Source organism: Mesoplodon mirus, assembly GCF_964341445.2.
Source record: "Mesoplodon mirus genome assembly, chromosome: 3".
Taxonomy (NCBI): domain Eukaryota; kingdom Metazoa; phylum Chordata; class Mammalia; order Artiodactyla; family Ziphiidae; genus Mesoplodon; species Mesoplodon mirus.
Window position 1 is genome coordinate 162,569,336 of NC_138978.1, and position 19,069 is coordinate 162,588,404.

The window sequence follows — 19,069 nt, forward strand, 5'->3', positions numbered from 1 at the left end:
AAAGTCACATGTTCCTTTCTTTCATAATGCTTAATTTGTAAGTGTTCATTCACTTAAAGGATATTTGATTAACGTCTCTCTTCCCCACCAGACTGTATGCCCATAACTGTATTTCCAGTACCCACAACAGTGCCTGGGACTTAATAGATACTCATGACATATCTGCTGAGTGACTGGATATTAACCTATCTGTTTCAGCTCTTGTCCTTAGTTGTTTCACGAAGTCTGGAGCATACTGCCGCTGGTGGTCATAGAGCGTTGCTAGGGGAGCTCCTGAAGCAGTGATGGCATCTGAGATATGAGTTCGAGTCAACTCTGCCATCTAAATATGAACACAACAAGGCAAAGGAGATATAAAAAGGTAACATCACAGAAGAACTGAGAGTGAGCAGAATGTCTTAGAAAGATCACTGGACTGAGAGCAAGCAAATTCTGCCATATTAGGTAAAATATTGTGGGCATGTCAGTTAGACTCTTTAAGTTTCAACAACTTCCTTATAAAAATAGAGCTAGACCACATGATTTCTAAGGTTTCACCCAGCTATAACAATCTATGAATTATTAGACAGAAAACCTTCAAGTCCAAAATAAGCCACAGTAAACCAAAAATTAAATCTTCCTTCAAGAATCAATTCAATTAGAACTTCCTATCTAAGTCTTTTCTGACCAACAATGTGAAGTACATCTTCCCTACGCTTAGCCATTATTGCCATGTATTATTCATTTGGTATTTATCTAATCGCTGCTTTGACGAATTGAAGTGTTTTTGAAATCTTGGTTAATTGTAATCTAAAATTTTCTTGAGAAAAGAGACTCTATACTTATCTGCACAACCCCATGGTACCCATCATATAGTAGGTTCATGGCTTTTTAATAACAGAATCATTTCACAAAGAGTCCTAAATAGTAACTGCTAAAATAAACTGTAACTTTATAGATTATGATATCCTATATAGAGACAGCAGTAGAACTATTTCTGGCTTTATCTTTGGTATAATTTTAAAAAAAGGACACTAATATCACTCTGGGTAACAATGAAACATCTTCATACAAAACAGATCCATGGCTCCGTGGGACTAAGATTGGTGACTGACTGCAAAGGGCATGAAAGAATATTTCCAATACTCTTAAAAGTTTTATTTCTTGATTATGGTGGTGTTCAGAGGAATAGATAGATACGATAAAGAAATATATATAGATACCTATATCTATCTGTCAAAACTCATAAAACTGTGCACTTAAAATGGACATATTTTATTGTTTGTAAATTACACATCAATAAAATTGATATTTTTTTAAAAAGCTTACTCAGGGGCCAAAATATAGAGTTCTTCTGCATCTTTTTCTGTCCCCTATATCGTTCACATGGACAACACACTACAATAAATGATGCCTCATTTCAATAGGGTATGGCCCTCATTGAAAGTCACTTATCAAAAGTATGCATTCGCTAGATGTTAGAAACCCATGACTGCTAAGACCAAAGGTAATCAGACTGACTAAAAAGAACTAAAAGGAAAAGGGTTCTCGGTGGCTCTCACCTCACAGATTTGGCGTGCTGCATCTGTGGTCAGGCGAGCAGTCTCTGTTTGCTGAGCAGCTATTTTACAAGTTGCTTCCTGCAGGACTTCAGTTACATCCCGTTGTGATTTAGCCACCTGCTGCAATGATTCCACATGGACCTGTTAATAAAAGAGGGTGAAAAGAGAACTTACTTTATGTCTCAGTCTCATCCCACCCACATTAGTTTTAACTTGTAAATTTGTTTCACGGATCAAATGCCTTGAGGAAAAAAAAAAACCAAAACCTTTGACTACTATCTTGATTTCATGTCTTAAAATTTAGAGTTTAAAATCTGGAATCTTAAAATCACTGCTGAAGTTTAAGTCTTAACTCCACTGTTCACAAGTTGATGTGTCTGTAGATAAGTAACTACTGTGTACCTCAGTTTCCATTTCTCTAAACTGGGGATAGGCCTTGACTACTTAATTTCACAGGGTTGCTACAAGAATCAAATGACATGAAATGAACTCATATGGTATAATGTACTAAAACATTATTATTTACATCTTTCCTTTTTACTCCTATATAACTAAAAGAATACTAAAGTGATTTCAAGAATAGAGATTTGCAAAAGAAGCTACCTGAGCTGCTTTGCTTCGGGTTTCTTCTAATTGTCTCTGACACTCCAGAGCCTCTTGTTCAGCCTTCAATTTCAAAAGGGCCAAGTCTCTTTCATGGCGTTGCTGCTGTGCCTTCAAAATAAAGAAATGATCAACTATTAATTCTAAGATACTAAACTATTTCAAAGCAGAAACTAAATTAATAGAACGCTGTTTTCCTAACACAGATCTTTTGAAGCAACTAATCAGAGCCTAAAGGAAAGACAGGAAATAGCGTAGACATCAACCATTTATCATTTATCTATTTAGTGACCACCTACTGTGTATCAAATAATATAGTAATATAAAAAATTTCCAAGACATGCAGGACTAAGAACTCATATCAAAAAGCTAGTTTAAAAGAAAAGCTATGGTACCTAACTCTTTGGAGGAGATTAAAACATCCTAAATATAAGAATAAAGATAATGCTTCACACCTCACAATTTTATGATTCCTTTATTTTGACTTTGAAGGAGCAGCTTCATAAAAATGTTGCCCTCCAAAACGTCTCCTTCTTAACAGGACTGTTTCTTTCAATTATTCCATACGATATTATCTATAAATTTATATGTTTTCATTTCTTCTGGAATAGTGCTAAATAATATAGGTTCTCTAAAGGTGGTAAGGCTGTATATAAAGTCATACAATGCCCTGTCCGTATTTGGAAACCCAGAGATATAATGTATCCTTAAAATGGTAGATAACGTCAGCGGTTTTTCAGATTTCAAGGAAAGGATGACAACTGCAATAGGGCCATTTCCTCAATCCAGTGATTTTTTTAACAAAGTTGGTATCAGCCCCTCTCCACTGTCCACCGGTGAGCATTTGGAAATGTCTGGAGAGCTTTTACTGTCACAATGAATGGACAGCACTACTATTATTTATTGGGAGGAATGAAGGAAGGCTGAACAGTTCCATACAAAAGAACTATCTATAGGTATTTTAAGAGGAACAACTAGAAAATGAAATTGAAAAAAAAATCATTTATTATCAAAAGACATAAAATATTTAAGAATAATTTTTAAAATGTGTAAGACCACTACACTGAAAATTACACTGCTGAGAGAAATATTTAAAAACCTGAACAAACAGAAAAAAATACTATGTTCATGAATTAGAAGATGCAATATTGTTAAGATGTGAATTCTCCCCATACTGATCTATAGATTCAATGTCATTCAAATCAAAAAGCCACCAGGCTTTTAAAATTTTTTGTAGAAACTGACAAACTGATTCTAAAAGTTATGCAGAAATGCAAAAACATAGAATAGCCAAAACTATCTTGAGAAAGAACAAAGTTGGAGTAAATACAGCCTGATTTCAAGACTCACTATGGGGGAGGGGGGGAGGGATAAATTGGGAGACTGGGATTGACATATTCACACTACTATATATAAAATAGAGGACCTGCTATAAGGACCTACTGTATAGCACAGGGGACTCTACTCAGTACTTTGTTATGGCCTAAATGGGAAAAAAAAACTAAAAAAGAGTGGATATATGTGTATGCATAACTGATTCACTTTGCTGTACACCTGAAACTAACACAATATTGTAAGTCAGCTATACTCCAATAAAAAAAAATTTAATTGAAAAAAAAAGAAAAAAATAGTATGGTACTAATAAAGCTATAGTAAAATAGTATGGTACTAGAAAAACAGTATGGTACTACACAAATAAGTCAATGGAAAATAACAGAGTGCAGAAACAGACCAACACGTAAATGATTACTTAAATGTTGATAAAGCTACCAAGGTAACTGAAGAAAATGGTGCTAGAACAACCAAACATCCATAAGGGAGAAAAGAATTTAACTTTGACCCCTTCCTCACAACCTGTAATTAACTTGAAATGGTTCACACACTTAAATATAAAAGCCAAAACTATAAAGCTTTGGGGAAAAAATAAAAGAATATCTTTGTTAGAGTACCTTAGTATCTTAGGGTAGGCAAAGTTTTCTTAGAATACAAAAAGCACTACCCATAAAAGAAAAAGATTAAAAACTAGATTTCATCAAAATTAAAATCTTCTGCTCTTCAAAAGACATAGTTTAAAAAAATGAAAAGGCAAATCAAGGATGAAAAGCAATATTTGAGATATATCTGAAAAAGACTTGTTTCTAGAATATACAAAGAACTCCTACAACTCAATAAGTAAGACATCCCAATCATGAAATACGCAAAAGATTTGAACAGATATTCACAAAAGAAGACATAAGTTTGATCAATAAATATACTAAAAGATCAATCTCATCAATCATAAAGGAAATGCAAATTAAAACCACAATGAGATACTACTTCACCCTCACTACAATACACAATGATAGCAAAGATATAATAAAACTAGAACTCTCATATATTGCTGTCAGAGTATAAGATGTTACAACTATTTTGGAAAACGGAATGGCAGTTTCTTATAAAGTTAAACATACACTTAACCCAAGCAATTACACTCCTAGGTATTTAGGCAAGAAAAATAAAAATATGTGTTGTATACAGAGCATTGCAAAAAAGTGTTCAGAGCAGGAATACTTATGGTAGCCAAAAACTGGAAATAATACGAATGTACATCAACAGGAGAATGGATAAATGAATTGTGATATATTCATCAATGGAATGTTACTCAGCAAAAAAACCAAAAGCAACATCATGGATGCAATAACATGGATTAATCTTAAAAACGTTATGTTGCATAAAATAAGCTAAACAGGGGCTTCCCTGGTGGCGCAGTGGTTGAGAGTCCGCCTGCCGATGCACGGGACACGGGTTCGTGCCCCAGTCCGGGAGGATCCCACATGCCGCGGAGCGGCCCGTGAGCCATGGCTGCTGAGCCTGCGCGTCCAGAGCCTGTGCTCCGCAACGGGAGAGGCCACAACAGTGAGAGGCCCACGAACACACACACACACACACACACAAAGCTAAACACAACAGAGTACAAAGTATACTTCCATTTTATGAAGTTCTAGAACTGGCAAAAATAAACTATGGTGATATGAATCAGAATACTAATTGCCTCTAGGAGGGAAGATTAACTGAAAAGGGGCCTGGGTGAAACTTCTGGGTGACTGAAGTGTTCTATATTTTGATTAGGGTGGTTGTTACATGTTCAAAATTCATCAAATTATACACTTAAATTCTGTGTATTTTATTATATTTAAATACTACCTCAGTTTAAAAAAAAAAAAAATATATATATATATACCAATAGCATTCCCACCGAGGAACACTGGATTTTTGTTAGCTAATGGAAAGTCCTATTATCCTGGCATTACCAAATACTTAGATCTCAGAAACTTTTCTTTTTAGTACAAATAAAGTATTAAAAAACAAAACAAAGAAACAAAAACTCAACCATTTCTGACCTGTCACAAAAAAGAGAAAATATTGAAAATGTTTGATAAGCTGATTTTCACACTGTCACGAAAAATGTACAGAACGTGGAAAATGAAGTATTTGAAAGAGAATGATTGTATTATTGTTCTGCTGCCAAATACTGCATGTTTAATTATCTTTTTAGCATATGATAGTTTTTCTCAGGGTTATTTATAGGTACTGTATGACAGACTGTTTTTTTCTACTTGGCAAGTTAAAGTTGTTTTTTTAACTCATTAAAACTATTTGAAATAGCAAAGAAAAGAGAAAAAAAATGCAGAAAACTAAAGAAAACTCCACAAATACCTTTATGATCTGAGCCAGAGACACACTCTCCTGCTGAGCAAGTGAAATGCCTCTAACTCTTTCTACATCTGATAGTTGGCGCACTGACTCCTCAATGGCACTCAAGTAACTGAGTTCTGCTGCCATACGACGCTGGAGGCCAGCAGGAGAAAAGCGCTTAGAACCTGGAAGGCATATAATTGTCAAATATCAAAGTTCACATGAAATTACATCTCAGATTTCTAAAATTCATTTCTCATTTTAAGGTCCAAAAACAAGTCTGCTTTCCTCTTTAGGAAAGAGAGTGACTTATTAGTACAATGTTTCTTAATAGTTACTTCTCTTGTGTGTGTATGAGCACACATACATGCATGTGTACATAATACATATATACCTATGAACACTTAGGAGTACATATATGGGATACATTTTTCAAGTGTCTTTTGAATAATGCTGGCAAAATGGGAAAAGTCACCACTATTGAATCTCTCGCGCTTTTCAATATTTATTTTCGGGCACAATTTTTGTTTTCAAAAAGTAATTGCATTCACTTGAAACAACATTTCTCTATGGTTTAATTGAAAGAAAAGACATTTTCGGAAAAAAATTAATATCTTATTTTTTAAATTACAGCTGCATGGATCTACTTGCCTGGTGTTGAAGCCATCTCTGTCGTTGTTCTGCTGGCAGCCAGGTTCGTATCAGCAAAAGTTGCATTAGGCTTAAATCCTGTTATAGTTGGAGTCACTACTATTGAGGATTTAGATCTTTCTAATGAAGTTCCTGGAAGGTCAAACTGCAACAATTTCTGGGAACTTGGAGATAGGGGAGAAGTTGGAGTTTTCTGTGATCTTCCCTTGTCTGATGAGACACTAGAAGTTTTGTTTCATAAAGACATTAGAGAAAGGAAAACTACTTCAAGAACCATCTAAACAATTAATAAGAACAACATGCATAACTTTATTAACATTTGCTTTAAAAAGCTGTGATTCAGGCATTTATTCATTTAACAGAGTCGCTATGCTGAGTGAATGACTATGAACACTCCTCTTATTGCTAGATTTACAGTGGGGAACAAGCTAGGGACAAACCCTGCCCAAAATAATATGGAAAAGGAGTCTCTTGATTAAATTGGCACTTAACTCTTTCCTCTACAATGTACATTTATCGTGAATCACTTATTGTAGTATCAGGCAAAATCCTCTAGAATACCTGGAGCTTATATAGCAATAAAATTACAACCATACAAAAAGGCAAGGTCAAGCCTATTTTATAAAAAATATCTTAAAATATGTCTCTGAAAGAGAGTATCATTTTGTGTTAAAAATTTTTAAATGACAAAAATTACTCGTTATTCCTCTTAACCAAAAAGTCACAGCAAAAATTTTTCATACTAACCATCTCTAAATACTTTATATATGTCCATTTGTTTCTGTCCACTTTTTAATGCTATAGCTCTTTCCTGAACTTTCTAAGAAGTAACCTCTCATAGCAGTTTGATTAAAACAACTCAAGGACACAAGGCACATGTCTAGCCCCTCTTTGAGAAATTATGCTCATTAAAGGTATTGTTTCTCATAACAAGAAGCATGCTGCCTTGCACTAACCATTTATTTACTGACTAAATTACTCAAATACCCTATAAGGCATGTTAGCAGTTAGCATATTTAAACATCTAAAGCAAGCTTACTTTTAGCTTTAATAAAACTATGAAATGGTTTTCAAAGGTAAACATTTCTCTTATACCAGCATTTAAATATTTGAATAAAAGTAGTCTTGAGAGGCACTCACTTGTTTCCAGTGACCTTTAATTTTCTACTGACGGTTTAGAGAAATACATTTTTAACAGTCTGACAATTTCATTTATGGAACATAAAACGAATTATCATTACTTCTGTCTCCTAATAGATCTCCATGAAAGAATTCCAACACAACATCAAAACAAACTACTCTGTCTGAATCTCACCTTATGGTTTTACAAGATGAATTTATATTTGTTCTGCAGAGACTTCCCCAGATTAGCGTTTCCAATGATGTTAGTTAAGTTTTCCAAAAAATAAAAAGGAAACAAAGGGAAAGAGTGTGGAGACAGACAATGTCTACAGCCATGTAAGTTAAGAAAAAAATAGGTTAAATAATTTTTTAAAAATCTGGACTCCTTTGCATCAAAACCTCAAATTGTTTTATCCACTGTGAATCTCCACAGGTGGAAAAGTGGGGGTCTAGACTATAGTATGGGGCATTTATCAACTTATTTGGCTATGGATTCTGTTTCAGAAATGTTTAACTTTGTAGATTTTGCCAATTAAATCATCAGAGTATCTCTCAAGGAAAGGTAAAGTTTTCTGAATTCCAAAATCATTGACAAAGAAATTAAAATTCAACTTTAAACATAGCAATGATGGTATTAATGATACAGCATTATCTGCAACATGAAAGCATTAAAAATGATTATCTGTATGTGACACTGTACTAGAAAAAGCACATAGTTTTAAAATAAAAAAGAAATATTCATGTCTTCTCAGAGCTTAAATTTCCAGAAGGACAAAACCAGTGCAGCAGATAAAAAGTCATGGAGACAGAGTAGGAACTGTACCTAAAGCAATAGTTATGTGTAAGCAATAGGCCAAGTGCATAATATATTATGATATTAAAAAGAAGGAAAAAAACAGAGTGTACAAGTTCCATAATCAATGTAAGAGTGAGATTTCAAAATCTGCTTGAGTCATCTAATAAGTTGAGCAGAAGAGAAAAGTTCAGAGGTACAAATAAACAATGATACCAAAAGAACACTAAGCGGTTATGTTTAAAGAGTGGAAGAATACAGTTGAGAAGAAAACTGTATAAACGAAGGAAATAAGACAGTCTTTGGTAGCCTAGTGATAACACTTCAAATGAAGTTAAGCTCTTAATGTTGATCTCTGGGGTAACTGTGAGCTCCCAGAGTACCCTAAGGAGAGTAGTTGCTTGGTCAAAGGATTGAGTCAAGAAAACAACTGTCGCAATGGCAGTTAGAATACAAAGGTAGGTTGTGCTAGAGGCAGAGAATTCCTGTGGGAGTGGTTGTAATTGTTTAGGTGAGAGATGACTATATTCTAAAATATAGATAAAGACTAGAGCTATGAACAAAACTACAAAAAAATATAAATTTATTAAGTGAATTCTCTGAACATAAATGATATTGTAACTTTAATTAAATATGAATTACAGTAAAAAAGATATGCATTACTTTACCTCAAAGAATGCCCAGAAAGATCCTCCAAAGTGCTATCACTGTCAGGAGTCTGCTCATAATCTTTAACAGAAAGTTTGCTACTGGTCCCAGATTTCTTTCCTTGATGAGAGCCACGTTCTGAACTAGAGTGTACTTTTTCTTCATCAAGAAGTGAGTTCTGAATATTTCCAGTGAGTGAATCTAGCCCTGTAAAGGAAATTTCTTATAAAACTGATTCCCAATATTAGAAGCTACTGAGAGATAACTGATACCTAGATTTCAATAAAATAACAAAAAGTACAAACCAGAATACCTTAAAATGGACTTTAAAAAATTTGTTTTTCATATGTAAGATAAAGCAGTTCTTCATTCTTTGCTTCCATTTAAGGAAAGTGAAATTTCTTCCATTAATATCTCCCACTTGCTATTAAAAAATAAATTGTTCTTAGATCAAATGTTTAAAAACAAAGACAAAAACATTAAACAAGAATGAAGTACTACTCTATCCCTATAAAAAAGTAACCAAAAGGAAATTTTTTAAGGATAAAACCCAGAGGTAAGCGAAAAATGGTATCAACTGCCAACTGAACTACATAATCCTTTCAAAAAACTCTATGGCAAGAACTAAGTAGCCAGATTCATAAAACTGTTCATATTCTCTGACTAAGAATAATCTTACTTACAGGGGCATCTTAAGGAGATTATTGAAACAAACAAAGCACAGATTGTGCATGACATTCAATGCATAACTTTAAAATTAAAAAAATTTCAGGACTTCCCTGGTGGCGCAGTGGTTAAGAATCCGCCTGCCAATGCAGGGGACATGGGTTCGAGCCCTGGTCTGGGAAGATCCCACATGCCATGGAGCAACTAAGCCCATGCGCCACAACTACTGAGCCTGTGCTCTAGAGCCCTCGAGCCACAACTACTGAGCCCACGTGCCTAGAGCCCATGTTCTGCAACAAAGACAAGCCACCGCAATGAGAAGCCCGAGCACTGCAACGAAGAGTAGCCCCCGCTCACCGCAACTAGAGAAAGCCCGTGCGCAGCAATGAAGAACCAACACAGCCAAAAATAAGTTAATTTAAAAAAAAGTTCAACCTACATTTCCAACAATAGAATTGTCTATATTACATAGATAATGGTAACTTGAATATTTAAATAGCACTCTGTAATTTAAAATGCACTGCATATATATTACCTTATTGCTCTTAAACACCTTATGAAGTGGGTACCATATAATTAATTTGCTGATGAGGTAACTAGAGATCTATGAGGCTAAATAACTTAAGGATACACAGTCGATAGCAGAAATGGGACATAAACCCAGGCCTCATGACTCTAAGTCTAAGGCATTGTTCACCTTGATGATATGTTTCAACAGCAGCACGGAAAAATATTTGCTAGGTTAAAAAAAAAAGCAGAAAAAAGAATCATGTGCACATTATAATGACAGTTGAAATATTTTTTTAATGTAGATATATGGTTAAAGATCAAAAGAAAATGGAAAAGAAAAAAACAATTATGCTGCACACCCATGTTCACAGCAGCATTAATCACAATAGCCAAAAGACAGAAGTAACTCAAGTGTCCTTCAACATTGACTGCAATAACAAAACATGGTATATACAGACATACAATGAAACATTAGTCAGCCTTAAAAAGGAAGGACATTTTGACACATGCTACAACATGGATGAACTTTGACAACATTATGCTAAGTAAAATAAACCATCCAGTCACAAAAGAACGAATATTGTATGATTATACACCCATATGAGGTCCTAGAGTAGGCAAATTCATAGAGATGCACAAAGTTTACCAGGGGCTAAAGGGAGGAGAAAATGAGAGTTATTATTTAGTGGGTATAGAGTTTCAGTCTGGGATAACGAAACAGTTGTGGAGATGGATAAAATGGTGATAGTTGCACAAAAGCGTGAATGTACTTAATGCCACTGAACTGGACACTTAACAATGGTTAAATTTCCTAGTCAAATTCATAGAGGCAGAAAGCAGAACGGTGGCTGCCAGGGGTTGGAGAAGGAGGAATAGGGAGTCACTGTTTAACAGGTACAGAGTTTCAGTACAGGATGATGAAGACGTTCTGGAGACCTATGGTAGTGAAACTTCGTTGCAAACAGTGTGAATAAATTTAACGCCACTGAATGGTACGGTTAAAAATGGTTAAAATAGCAAATTTTATGTTAGCTATTTTTACCAATAAACAAGGTAAATTTAAAAATTATGCTATATTATGCTGTAGTGATAGTAATGAGGTAACAATTTTTCATTAAAATTTGGTTTAAAAAAGGAAAAATGAGAACAGTCTTACCGTATGAGAAATATCAAACCCAACTATCAATCAAAGAAATGCAAATCACTTCAATGAGATGACATTTTTCATTATTAGATTAGCAAATATTTTTAAAGTAATGAAACCTTGAGGGTCATTCAGTACACACAGGAAATAATACTCGTACACCATTTTCATGGGAGTGCAAACTCATATATCCTTTCTTGAGGACAACTCAAAAAATATATAAAAATCATTTTCCAGCCAAGCCCTTGACTCAGAAATTCCACCTGACTCATAGTAATTCATCCTAGGAAGCTATGTAAAGATATATACAATGAATTAAATATGCTGACTGTATTATCATAATGGGGAGAAAAACACACAAATAATCTAGACGATTATTAATCAATGAGAAAGGATTCTATAATCTAAAATCTATTCATGATCCCTAGGCTAGAAGCAAGCTATTAATACTGTTTATCTCTAAATTTCCCATAATACAGACGTACTCTTATAATAAAAATACTTCATTCATTTAATATATTTTTTCGAAAATACACAATTGAAAAATTGTTCTTGATTTCAAAAAACTAGAAATTGTAGACAATACAATGGTCTAAGCAAGAAAGATCTAAACTCCAAACAAGGGACCTATATACAAAGAAAACGTTTGCCCACAGTTTAAAAGACTGCCAAAGGAAAGTATATTTATATGTTTTAAAGTTAAATTAAGATAAATAATTTTTCTTATGATTACCACTTTAATCTACCAACTGTTTTCAACTACATTGGGAAGGAGCTGAGTGAGCATGCAGACAATCTTTTTCACCACCAGATGGAGCATATACGACAAAATTTACACATCTTAGAACTTTGGGATAAAGTACTAAGTTTAAGTTGATGCTGTGGAAAGTAAAATATATGTTTTTTTTTTTTAAGGCATTGTGAGAGGGATCAGGGAAAGTGAAAGCCAAAGACAGTACCTGTATTTCACCTAACCAAGTTTTAGATTATAGTTTTTAAAACCTATACTGAATCATATTGTCTATATACTCATATATTTAATATATCATGGTATCTTAACTTGTACAATATATTGCAGTAGAAGGTACACTTGATTTAGGAGTTAGAAGCCAGAATCTAGGCTTCGCCAGTAACTAGTTAGTACCTTAGGGGAGACACTAACATAACAAAGATCGGCATTTTTGAGCAAGATCAGCATTTCCCAAAACGTATTCTGCTCCATTCTAATGTAACATGCTGATTGAAGAACAGATTCTGTGGTCAAATAAATTTGAAAAATACTTCATACTATAGCCTCATCCTCATCCTAAAATGAATAATCCATATTAGCACATTAAAAGTGTTGATGAACACCAAAAGCACAAGCACCAAAAGCAAAAATAAGTATGTGAGACTATATCAAACTAAAAAACTTCCACATTTTGTCTTCATCAACAAAATAAAGACAACCTATGGTAAAACACTTACAAATCATATACCTGATAAGGGCTTAATATCCAAAATACATAAAGAATTCACACAACTCAATAGCAAACAATCCAGTTAAAACATGGGCAAAGGAACTGAATAGACAGTTTTCTAAAGGGAAAACAGTATGGAGGTTCTTCAAAAAACTAAAGTAGAACTACCATATGATCCAGCAATTCCACTTCTGGGATTTTATCCAAAGAATATGAAAACACTAATTTGAAAATACATATGCACTCTGATGTTCACTGCAGCATTATTCACAACAGCCAAAATATGGAAACAACCATCCATCAATGGATGAAGGGATGAAGAGGTGGTACATATACAATGGAATATTATTCGACCACGAGAAAGAAGGACATCCTGCCATTTGTGACAACATGGATGGACCTTGAGGGCACTGTGCTAAGTGAAATAAGTCAGACAGAGGAAGACAAATACTGTATAATATCACTTATATGTGGAATCTAAAAAATCCAAACTCGTAAAAGGACAGAGTAGAAAAGTAGTTGTCAGGGGTAGAGGAAACAGGGAGATATTGGTAAAAGGTTACCAACTTTCAGCTGTAAGATAAATAAGGTCCAAGGATCTAATGTATAACATGGTTACTGTAGTTGATAACACCGTATCGTATAACTGAAATTTGCTAAGACAGTAGAACTTAAATGTTCTCACCAATATATATATATAGTGATGGATGTGTTAGTTAACGGACTAGATGGAAGGAATTCTTTCACAATATATATATGTATATCAAATCATCACGATGTACACTTTAATTACCTTACAATTTTATTTGTCAATTATCCCTTAATACAGCTGAAAAAAATTAAAAGAAAAAAAAAATAAAAGTGTTGATGAATCCTGCAAGAAAGAAGCCTGTTTCACTCTAAAAGCTTTTCCCAAGTTTATGGAACCATGGAGCTCTTTTATCCTCAGAATACTTATGAAACAGCCTATTGCACTGAATCAGTATTTCACAAGAAAAGACAGGCTTTGGGAAGTGTTGATAAAAATGATGTCTAATGTTCCTGCCAAAGACTTTCAGAACACTTCCAATCTGCAAGAGAACTATACTAGGTTAATGATTAAAAAAGAATCTATTCCTAGCACTCTCACATTGGAAGTATAAAGTGGCACTAGCTTTCTGAAGAGCTATTTGGCAAAATGTATCCAGATTTTAAGCACCGCATACTCAGTGTCCCATTATCTCCCTTCTAGGATTTTCTCTTAAAGGAAAGAACCAGATCAAATGCATAAAGATGCATCTGTAGGGCTATTCAATGCAGCAGTGTTTATAATAGGGAAAAAAAAAAAAGAACCTAAATGTCTAGCAATGGGGAATTGGCTAAATAAATTACAATATATTCAAATAACAGAACACTAGGTAGTCACTACAAAGGGTTATCCATATTTACTAACACAGAAAGGTATCTGTAACCCATTAACAGAAAAAAAAAATCACATAAAATGTGATCTTGTACATGTAACGTTTTCTGTTTACATACGCCTACTGATTGTCTGTAAGGATTCTTACTAAAAACGTTAACATTTCACATCCATTAGAATGTCTGTTCTTCAAAAAAAAAAAAAAACCCAGAAAACAACAAGGGTTATTTTAGTATGTATGTGGAGCAACTGGAACCCTTGTGCACTACTGGTGAGAACGTAAAAGGTTGTAGCTGCTACGGAAAACTGTATGGCAGCTCCTCAAAAAAATAAATATAGAAATGCCTTTTGATCCGGCAAGTCTACAACTGGGTATACACACAAAAGAACTGAAAGTAGGGATTCAAACAGTATTTGTACATCAGTGTTCACGTCCACATTATTCCCAATAGCCGAAAGGTTGAAACAACCAAGATATCCATCAACAGATGAAAGAATACACAAAACGTGGTAAATACATATAATGGGATATTATTCAGCCTTAAAAAGGAAGGATATTCTGACACATGCTACAACATGGATGAAATTTGAAGACGTTATGCGAAATGAAATAAGCCAGACACACAAAGACGAATATTGCATGATGCCACTTATATGAAGTACCTAGAGTAGTCAATTTCATAGAGACAGAAAGTAGAACAGTGGTTAACAGGGGCTCAGGGAAGGCAGGAAAGGGAAATTACTGTTTAATGGGTTCAGAGTTTCAGCATGGGATGATGAAAAAGTTCTGGAATTAGGTAATGACGATGGCTGTACAACACTGTGAATGTGCTTAACAGCACTGTATTGTACACTTGAAAATGGTTAAAATGATGAAATTTACATTACGTATGTTTTACCACAATAAACTAAAATAAAATCTAAAAAAATGTTAACATTGCTTATCTCTAGGTAGAGGGAATACAGGTGATTTTTAATTTTTAAATATTTTCTATATTTACAGATTTCTCCTCCCCCTCTTTTTTTTTTTTTTTAACTCAATGAGCAATTTTTTACTATCAGAAAAAAGAATTTTGGAGGCAAAATCATTCCCTAGGGACCATCCGGTGAGCTTAAGAAGCCTTTGCCTAATTACTGTTATCTTCTCACCTCTAGGCTTACAGAGCAAATGAGATGTACACATTATACATGTAAGCTTCGAAATTACCATATAAAGCATCTATTATCATCTTCATTTTATAGATAAGGAAACTTCAGTATTATATTTATTTAATAACACTCAGAAATGTACATGATATAAAGTTTTTTAAAAAGCACTTGCAAGACAATATGATTTCACTTGTTTTTTAAATAAAAATGTATGTGGGAGTATGCCTGATTTTATGTATATACTGGAAAAATAGGCACCAAAAACATCAATAGGGATTTATGTTTCTTGCATGATTATTTATCTACAATCCTTAATTTTTTATCATTGTTAATGTATTCCTTTTGTACTAAGTGTAAGATTTATAATGTCATATATCAAAAGGTATTTGTAATAATAAATATGAAAGCCAATTATATTATCATAAAGAAATTCATCTAACTTATGAAATGAAATCATAACTTTAGATCACTATCACAAAGTCACTGGTAAGAGAAAAAAATTACCATGTAAAATTCCACTTACATTCTATCTTTTCCTTTTTTCCTTTCTTTCCTTTAGAAGAAGATGAACGAGACGACGCAGCAGACTGGGCCCCTGATGAGTGCTGGGAGGCAACATCCACAGAGGAAAGATCATAGGCTGACTTTCTGCTAGAATGATCCTCCTGAATGCCTAAACTGTTACTACCAGTACTGTCAAAGAATAATAGTGGTTAAAGCAAGAAATAAAAAGTTTCAAATCACAGCTCAAACTATAAATATTTTAAAATCTATTTAGTCACAAGGAGAATATAACTATAATCAAACACGCTTTCCACTTTTCTTGGTTTCTTACTACCAGAAACCTGGATTATTCCCTATGGCTCAATTTATTACTGAGAAAAGTCTCAGGCAGTTTTTTACTGAAGTGAAACCAATAAAAATGGGTAATTCAGACACATAAAAGAAAAAAATATAATGTTGGATACTGAAAAATGTGGCCTCAATTTCTATTCAAATTTATAATTTATTAACTTCCCTCTGATAATCTTACAGGGAACAATAATTTAATATGCTCTACTTCAAGTGAGAAATAAAATGCAATAAATCATATTGACTGGTGATATTAAATGTCAACACAATTAAATCCTTGCAAGTCTTGATTTAAAAATTAGTCTTTTCTTTAAAGTTCAAAATTTAAAATTATATTTCTCCTGCTATAATCTTAATAATACTTATTTTCATTAATCCAGCTAGATATAACTAATTTTTAAAAGATCATCCAATAATTTTATGTGCATTACAACTTGTAATTTGTGAAGAAAGTTATACTGCATGTGAGTAATTATAGATTATTTTATATGGTAACAAAATTTAGGGAGGAAATTCTCTCTGGCAAAATCTGATTCACTTACTATATGATGCTGTACAAGTAACAACCTTAGTGCTTCAGTTTCCTCTCTCAAGTAGGAATAATAACAAAAATACTTATATCAGGCTATTGTAAGAATGAGTTAATACAGGTAAAGCCCACTCAGTCCTCTCAGTGCCTTGTACATTAAGTGCTCAATAAATATTAACGTTATAATATTGTTATTTTTCAAAGATTTGCAAAATTTTAGATGTTATCCCAATTATAAAAAAATTTACTGATTACTTAGGATCATGAAGTCAAGGGTCTATCTAGTCATCTTCAATTCTATCACAGAAAACCATTTCTTAATCATCTCACATTAATATACCATGGGATAGTTTTCCCAATACTAACCTCTACTGGGGATTCACAGATTGATTTAACAACCTGTATTTTGCTTATTATGTGCCAGGCCCTGTTCTACATACTTTGTATTTCACTGAATATTCATAACACTTTAACAGAGAAGAAAACTGAGGCACAGGGAAATTAAGCAATATGCCCAAAGACAAAGAACTAATAATTAGGAGAGCCAGTATTTAAACCCACACAGTCTGGATCCAGAGCCCACTCTCTTAATAACCACTATGCTATCTTTAAACAAGGAAAATTTGACAAATATTCAGACCATAGTTCTCATTTGTACATTTTTCTCACTCTTCAGATTTTGCTCCATATTGTCAACATATTCTTCTTACTTGGGTTCAAGAGCTGACTTTTTTTCTGTCAAAGTCCCACTCCCTGCAGAGGAGACAAAATCATCTTCATATGAAATGCTGCTTAGAGGGGTTGTGATGGCATTCAAAGGCCGTGATGCTGATGTTCCTCTTTCCAACCTGTCTTCAAATCCTGTCAAAAGTAATAATTGAAATGTGTTTTAAAACAAAAATTTAAAAAACTATAAGCAACGCATTCCATAACCTGGAGATTAACAACACAGATTTAGGGACATTTTAGTTTGCTTTCATTAGGGCTTTCATTAGGGCTTTTTCATTCTTTCATTAGGGCTTTCATTAGGGCTTCTTTTCAAGTTATCTTTAGACCTAACAATACATTTTTAACTTTTTATTAGGGAAATTTTCAAACATACATGACAGTAGGGAGAATCATATAATGAAACCAGTGCATCCATCACCCACCTTTAACAATTATCAATACATGACCGATCTAGTTTCAATTAAACTTCCTATTCCCTCCATCTGTAACTCTCCCCAAATATTACTTTGAAACAAATCCCAGATAACAGATCATTTCAACTCTAAACATTTCAGTATAATATCCTAATGAAAATCTAACAGAAGGATTTAAGAAAAAATCCAACTTTCTTGGGAAAAAAAATGGAGAGTGTTGATTTAAAAGCACTTTGCTATAACCAAAAGAACTTTAATATCCACAGAACTTTAAAATTATCACCTATAGAAATAAGTGTTAAACAAAAGAGATCAATAGCACATATAGGTCTGCACAAGATCATACCGAAGTGGCTAAATATAAATTCTAGGAAAATGCAATGGGATACCCAATTAAGCATAAGCTGAACAGATGAAATCAATTCATTTGTCAGATAAGTTGCTCACTATGTAGAATGGAAATGAAAAACCACAGTATCCACGGCTGACTTAGGGCTCAGCCTCACTCTCTAACCTGGGAATTCTAAGGTTATACTAGCATAAGATGTGTAGAATCCACCTACAGAAGAAGAACAGAGAAAGGGACTTGAAGGAATTGAGGCCACCACAGAAAAGGAAAAGTTGTGTTGCAGGATTTCAGGGATAAGAAGGGAACTTTAAAAGTTATTGTTTCAGGACCCAAATATATAGCTACACTACTCTCAAAGTCTGTTTTTAAAAATTAGTTTTGACAAACAGTAATAGATCTGTTTCCACATGAGAAATGTTACTGCAGCTGCCCCTCTCAATTCTTGACCACTATATTCCCAGTGATTCACACACAAATCACTGTTTTAAGAAATATACTTATTTTCTATCTAGATATATAACTCTGGTCACAGTAAACCTAGTATACACTTGATACATACCAATCCTGAACATCACCTATGAATTTCTTTAAATTAGACCAAAATTTCTATAACCACCAACCATTGTTTTATGACAACAGCTAAAAACTAAAATTTTAAAGATTAAATTAGAATACTCTAGTTGAAGCTTGTGGATAACTCAGATTAATTTGGACAATAATAAATCTCTACAATCCTTGTAATGAATGATGAAAATGTATAGTTAAGTATTATCTTGTACAGAATTATGAAATAATTTATCTTAAGATAACATACAAATATTACAAGGGTTACTTAT

At 33.6% G+C, this 19,069-nt stretch overlaps 1 protein-coding gene across 3 annotated transcripts in view; it reads right to left on the reverse strand.

Annotated features, from left to right (window-relative positions):
* The window catches only part of CEP350 (centrosomal protein 350), a 143,416-nt gene that overhangs the window by 82,618 nt on the left and 41,729 nt on the right, over window positions 1-19,069 (reverse strand). For all 3 annotated transcript variants that reach the window (XM_082612726.1, XM_082612727.1, XM_082612725.1), the window contains exons 13-20: window positions 17,453-17,603; window positions 15,885-16,054; window positions 9,054-9,240; window positions 6,471-6,691; window positions 5,841-6,004; window positions 2,145-2,255; window positions 1,542-1,682; window positions 186-322 (exon numbers count right to left, since the gene is read on the reverse strand). In XM_082612726.1, the coding sequence (XP_082468852.1) occupies window positions 186-322; window positions 1,542-1,682; window positions 2,145-2,255; window positions 5,841-6,004; window positions 6,471-6,691; window positions 9,054-9,240; window positions 15,885-16,054; window positions 17,453-17,603 (1,282 nt within the window). The remainder of the gene's footprint in view (window positions 1-185; window positions 323-1,541; window positions 1,683-2,144; window positions 2,256-5,840; window positions 6,005-6,470; window positions 6,692-9,053; window positions 9,241-15,884; window positions 16,055-17,452; window positions 17,604-19,069) is intronic.